The sequence below is a fragment of the Gossypium hirsutum genome, chromosome A05, assembly GCF_007990345.1.
Source record: "Gossypium hirsutum isolate 1008001.06 chromosome A05, Gossypium_hirsutum_v2.1, whole genome shotgun sequence".
NCBI lineage: Eukaryota > Viridiplantae > Streptophyta > Magnoliopsida > Malvales > Malvaceae > Gossypium > Gossypium hirsutum.
In genome coordinates, this window is record NC_053428.1 from 24945803 (window position 1) to 24952709 (window position 6907).

Sequence of the window (6907 nt, forward strand, 5' to 3'; positions counted from 1 at the left end):
ACCCATCGAGACAACAATAATGGGACTTACCGGCTAATCGCTCGAGCATTTGATCAATGAAGGGGAGTGGAAAATGGTCTTTTCGGGTAGCTGCATTCAACTTCCTGTAATCGATGCAAACCCTCCATCCATTCTGTACCCGTGTAGGGACCAGCTCACCTAATTGGTTTTTCACCACTGTCACGCCAGTTTTCTTGAGCACGACATGAACCGGGCTAACCCAATTACTGTCAGAAATCAGATATATCATTCTAGCATCTAACAGTTTTTGGATCTCCTTCTTTACTACCTCTATCATGGGTGGATTAAGGCGTCGTTGAGCATCCCTCTTTGGTTTCGTGTTGTCTTTAATGGAAATTTTGTGCATACAGGTGGATGGACTTAGCCCTTTTATGTCGGCTATCGTCCAACCAATAGCTTCCTTATAATCTCTCAGAACTCGAACTAGACTTTCCTCCTCGTCTTTGGTTAACTTGTTTGACATTATTACCGGTAAGGTGTCTTTCTCTCCCGAAAAGACGTATTTAAGATGGTCCGGTAATGCTTTAAGCTCCAAGATCGGTGGCTGTAAAACCGAGGGTAACATTTTAGTTTGGGAAGGTAATAGTTCAAATTGGTTACCTCGGTTTGTGAACGAAGGTTGCATATCCAAATGATTGACGATTTCTTACAACGGATCTTCAATGACTGCGAATTCCTCGAGATGATGTAAAACTTCCATGTCAATGTTTCTGAAAAGGATAGTTTCCAACTCATCAAAGTCATGATATTCAGAATAAGACTGAGTTAAACAATCTAAAATATCAATGCTAGAAATATTCAATAGTGAGTTAGGATGACTCATAGCCTCGTAGACATTGAATTTCACAATTTTGCCATCAAACTCCATGGTCAGCGTCCCACTTTGAACATCTATTTTTCCGCTTGCGGTACTTAGAAACGACCTTCCAAGCAAAATGTCAGATGAATTAGTTGAATTATCATCTTCCATACTAATAATGTAGAAATCTGCAGGGAAAACTAATTCATTAACTTTAACAAGGACGTCTTCAAGCAGCCCTTCGGGATAGACGGCTGACCTGTCCGCCAACTGGATTATTACTCCTGTCTCTTTTAAAGGACCCGCGTTAATCAACTTATAAATAGAATAAGGCATAACATTAATAGAAGCCCCTAAATCACACATGGCTTTCTTAATGCCTACATTACCTATCTCACAGGAAATAGCAAACATACCTTGGTCCTTGTATTTGGGCTGAACTTTCTTTTGCAATACTGCGGAGACATTTTCTCCTACATTTACTCTTTCATTACCTATTAACCTCATTTTGCTAGTACACAATTCCTTGAGGAATTTTGCATAACGGGGGATCTGTTTGATAGCGTCGAGTAAAGGAATATTTACCTCCACCTTCCTGAATGTCTTGAAGATTTCTTTTTCCTCCTTCTCTTTCTTATCCCTTGCAAGCCTCCCTAGAAAAAGAGGTGGCATCACAACTGGTTTCTGAACTTTCGACTCTGGCCTGGTTGTTGGATCGGAGATCTGCTTTTCCTGTTCCTTTTCTTACCCATGACTTTTAGTTGGTACTGTTTCCAGAACCTTTCCGCTATGAAGAGTGATTGCACTGGCATTCTGCCGAGGGTTCGGCTCTTTCTGGGAAGGTAATTTACCATGAGACTCCAAGCGATTAACTGCCATTGAGAGTTTACTAACTTGATTAGTTAACTCTTGTATTGATGCGTCTGTCCTATGTTGATATTTTACAGCATTGGCGGCAAGTCTTTCCACAACAGCTTCTAGAGATGTGTTCGGCTTGTGTTGTTGTTGTGGTTGCAGAGGTCTCGGTTGGTATGGTGGATTATATCGGGGATTAGCTCCGTAATTCAGGTTGGGATGATCCTTCCACCCGGGATTGTAGGTGTTGGAGAAAGGATCATAACGTCTTTGCGGAGGTCCTGGAAAACCTCCGATAGCGTCAACATGTACCGTTGAATTGTCGTTAAGGATTGGGCACAAATCCATCGGGTGTTCAGACGTAGTACAAATTCCACATAGTGGGGTCAAACTCTTCTTTTCTGTAAGCAAAGATTGAACAACATTCGTAAGCTTATCCAATTTATCTTCTAAAGTTGAAACGTTTACCCCATTAACCCGTCTTGTCTGTTCCAAATTTGGCCGATATTGTTGAGAATTTTCCGCCATGGTGGATATTAGCTCTCTTGCCCTTTAAGGGGTCATATTGACAAGCGCTCCTCCGCTAGCAGCGTCGATCATCTTCATTTCCATAGGGAGCAAACCCTCGTAGAAATATTGAAGAAGTGATTGTTCGGTTAACCCATGTTGAGGACAACTCGCACACAGTTTTTTGTACCGCTCCCAGTAGTCGTAGAGCGATTCACTCTCCAATTGGCGAATTCCCACTATGTCCCTCCTAAGCTCCGCTGCTCGTGACGCTGGGAAGAACCTGTCAAGAAATACAAGAGATAAGTCATCCCACGTTGTGATAGAACCGGGAGGTAAGTAAAATAACCATTCTTTTGCTGTATCAACTAAAGAAAAAGGAAAGGCCCGAAGTTTGATCTCATCTTCGGGTACTCCCTGGGTTTCATGCTTGAGCAGACCATGTGGAATTCTCTCAAGTGAGTGTGTGGATTTTCATTCTTCAGGCCTCGAAAAGTGGGCAAAAGATGAATCAAGCCTGACTTCAATTCGAAAGGGGTTCCTCCGGTTGGATAATTGATGCATAACGATGTTTGCTCGTTGGGAGCAGCGGCTAGTTGACGAATGGTTCGGTTGGCCATCCTTTCTAGTTCACCAAGGTTGCCTTTTGTTTCAAAGAGTGGTTCGATCTCAGGTTCAACCTCTTCGACTCGTTTCCCACGTCGAATTGCCTCTGCGCGAATTACTTCACTCAATTTTTCAACGTCGGACTCTAGGATCCCCTGTCCTAGCTCAATTCCTGATTTACTTGCACGTTTAAGAGCTTCTGTCTCTTTTCGTCGAGCTTGTGCTGATTTCTCGATCTCTGGGTCGTATTCGAGATCTCCTGATGAAGATCTGGTCATAAAGACGATTTAAACAATTGTAAGTGTTGCCAGTCCCCGGCAATGGCGCCAAAACTGATGGTTGTCGATTCCACCAATATAAACCTACACCTAGTTTGCAAATTAAAGCAGTATAGGGAGTAGGGTCGATCCCACAGAGACTGGAATTACTTAAAATTGTTTGTTTCTTGACCAGATTAGTGTCTGGGCAGTTGTCGTGCCCGCGACGTTTAGGGGGGAAATAAAATATGAAACCTGAAATAAACACAAGAAAACGTAAAAAGTAAAAAGTAAAAGATGAAATAAAAATAAAAGATGAAATAAAAATAAATAACAAAATGATTTAAAGGAAAATCAATAAAACTTAGCTCAGCCTTAAGCACGGGTTTTCCCGTCTTTGACCCGTTCCTCGAAATTAGGTGAACTCCTCTTTTCGATAAGCTAGTTATAGCTACCAAGGACGCCTCGGACACCAACTTTTCCTTGTGTAAATTAGTTATGGAACGTCATATAACTAACCCTTACCGATCGAACAACCTACGAAACGTTCGTGATTTAGAACTCCGGCAGCTTTGCATTCTAGAAGAGCCTAGCTCGAACCAATGCCCTCAAACGTTAAGACATTTAAATCCGGTTACTACTTCCCTTGACGGAACCAAACAGCAATCCCCACTTGGCACGCCAATGTGTTCACGGAAGACCAATTAGACAATCGATCCTTTCGGAATTCCAACTGTACGTCTAGCCACACTAACTCAAACGACGTCTTTTTTTGACTTAGTATTGACTTGACTTTGTGAGTTGACGAAGTCATACTCTTAATCCGGAGAAATAGTAAATATCGAAAGTTGGGAGTTAAACAGCTCGGGTTCGTAACTCATGGGTATTTTGACGGGGTTAACACCGGCTTAAAGCTAAAATGGGTTTAGTGTGGCATGAATTTAATCATGCTTGAAGGTTATAGAAATGATAGAAATTATATGAAAAAGGTAGTGGAAATGGATAAGAAAAATTGCAAAGAGAATTAGACAAATTTTGTAAAAAGAAGACAAAATAATCTAATGCTCAATTGAATTAAGAAAAAGAAAACAAAGTGGATAATGGAATTCCAAAATGAAATAGGAATGTAAAGACAATTGATTAATGGATGATTTCCTAAGAACTAAAACCCCCTATTTATATAGATAGGGTTTACTAAAAATAGCTTAAGAAAATTAATATAAAATCTAAAATAATAATAATTAAAAATAAATAAAATTAAAATAAACTTAAAATAGAATTTCCTATTTTTGGCTTTTTACAAAGTCAAATTTATGACTAGTCCTTGGCTTGCTCCATCTTTTCGCTTTGGCCCATTCTAATAATTTTCTTCTAATTTGGCCCCTTTTCAGCTTGCTTTTGATCAATTGCATCCCTGACAAGAATTAAATCATAAAAACACTTAATTAGCAGGATTCAGTTCATCAATAAACCAAATTAGGCATAAAAAATATGCAATTTGACATGTTTATCATGTTATTATACTCATTAATTTACTTATTATTTTCCATATTGTCACTCATGATATTAATATTATTATATGTTATTTGGTGTACATATATCTTTTTATTGTTACTATTTTTACCATTATTATTAGTACAGGTCTGTTATATATGTATATTGTATATGTTCATTTTAAATATGTTATGTGTATATATATATTATGTACCCATATTAGTATTATTATGTAAACCTTTTTCATTCCTATTTTACGTACACATTCTTAATGTCATTATTACGTATATACATTCATTGTTTCCATCTCATATTCAATTCGAGTATTACATTATATCTTTATTGTTTATAATATTATTGTCACACTTATATTTGTTTCAATGTACTTCTAGATTTGTTGTTTATTTATTTTTATTTCATATCAATTCGCTTTACGTTCAAACGAAAATCTTTTTCTAATTAATTTCAATAATCAAGGCAATGCACCGATTTCACAATAAGTCATCAAATTTCATCGCTATGTTGGATGGAATTTGACGGCTCGTGTTAAAATGGTATATCCTTCTCAAAAACCAAAAAAACTAAAATTTCTCATCTTTTCAATTGAATTACGACTAAATGTTACATTGGACTTGCATTTTTTAAAATCAAGACAACACTTGTTTATAAGATACCAATTTTGGGCGTCGCGAGGGTGCTAATACCTTCTTCGCGTGTAACCGACTCCCGAACCCTACTTTTTCTCTGAATTTTGACGTAGACCTAAACTCGGCCTTCTTTTTGTTTTAAAAATAAATTTATTAGGTGTCCGATCACACCTATAAAAAGGATCGGTGGCGACTCCCTTTTTTTGTAAAATCAAACTTCAGTTTTCAAATTTTCAATAGATCACCACAATTAGTGACCAAGCAAAACCAAAATTTTTACGTCGCTACAGCTGGCGACTCCGCTGGGGACCTTTTTTTGAGAGTCGTGTTTGGAATTAAATTCGCGTTGTCAAAATTTTCAAAGTTCCTTGTTCAAATTGACATTTAGTCGTGATACTCAAATTTTTGTTTTCGAAAAGTCATGCATTCGCATTATGTGGTAAATATTTTTCTAACTCGTCTTGTCCTTTTGTTTTTCAGCTTTAAGTTTTATGGTTTTAGTTTAGTAGTTTTTAGATAAAATGAAAGGTTTGTGAGTTTCTCCCCACACACCGTATATGTGCATCTTTGCATAACATGAGCTCTATACCCGGGCTTCGTCCGTTTAAGTGAAAGTAAACATTATGCCTTCGTGAGTTAACTTGTCCCTCCGCACAGGCTAGTGAATACTTTCGGGTTACATATGACTTATGCTTTCGTGAGTTAACTTGTCCCTCCACATAGGCATAAGTAAATGTGATGCCTCGAATTGAACTCGTGAACCTGTGATGGGTACGACCGAGGTTTCGTATTAATCTTAGTAGATGACAGTACGGGCAATTCGAGTACATGTATAGAACCGAAACCGCATATAGCGAACCGTACGATCCACCTAATTAGAGCCATGTCTAATCTCCGTCCGTTAATATTCACCAAAATAAGTACATGAGAGAAACGCCTCTTTTTTTTATTTCTTTGACATTTACACTTTCTATTTTGATTTTTCGTAATTCATATTTGTTGTACTAACCAAGATGTTTGTCTGTGTTCTTATTTTGCATTATGCATTATAAGCATCATATTAGGAAGGTGTTGACTAGAGATTGGTTGCCAAAAAACGGGTTTCTAATGGAAGAGTCAATTATAGAAACAACTGAAAAGAATCCCGTAGTTCAGGACTGGTCTCTAAAAACTCAGAAAGAAAAATAGGATAGTTTAGTGGAGGGATGTATTGCTAATCTACCCGAGCACGTAATTGTGAATGTTCACCAAAATAACCTTTAAGACTTGGTTCGAATTTGGAATCAGTGGGACTCAGACACTAGGGGTATCTTCACTGAAAGATATGGGGATATAGCCAACTTGATTACTGCCAACGTAGACAAATGATTGATCCAAGCCATGGTCAGATTTTGGGATCCGGCTTACCAATGTTTTACCTTCAATTGAGAAGATATGACTCCGACTATAGAGGAGTATGTTGCTTTGCTTCGTGTTGAAAATATACAATTCTATAAAGTATATGTGAAGGAGCCTAAGCCGAAGACCTTCAAGAAGAAGTTAGTAAGATTGATAGACATGACTGACGCATGGGCCGAAAAACAGATAAAGAAGAAGAATGAAACCATTTGTATTCCATGGTCTTCCCTACGAGAATTGGTTCTGAACTATCCTGACATGTTGAAAAGGGTAAACCTATTCGCTTTGGCCATTTACGGTTTGATCATCTTCCCAAAAGTTAT

General features: G+C 38.1%; 1 protein-coding gene across 1 annotated transcript; it reads right to left on the reverse strand.

Moving 5' to 3' along the window:
* Positions 1-667: 667 nt before the first annotated feature.
* On the reverse strand, positions 668-2203 carry LOC107943035 (uncharacterized). Its single transcript, XM_016876761.1, has 3 exons — positions 1601-2203; positions 1237-1558; positions 668-1110 (listed from the first exon to the last, which is right to left on the reverse strand). The coding sequence occupies exons 1-3, from the start codon at positions 2201-2203 to the stop codon at positions 668-670; spliced, it is 1368 nt and encodes a 455-aa protein (XP_016732250.1).
* Between the last annotated feature and the right edge of the window lie 4704 nt (positions 2204-6907).

Coding starts and splice junctions, on each gene's coding strand:
- LOC107943035 (XM_016876761.1), bottom strand. CDS start 2,203: ATGGCGGAAAATTCTCAACAATATCGGCCAAATTTGGAACAGACAAGA. Junction 1,559..1,600: donor TCACTCTTCATAGCGGAAAG/GTTCTGGAAACA, acceptor GGGTAAGAAAAG/GAACAGGAAAAGCAGATCTC. Junction 1,111..1,236: donor GCCCAAATACAAGGACCAAG/GTATGTTTGCTA, acceptor GTCCTTTAAAAG/AGACAGGAGTAATAATCCAG.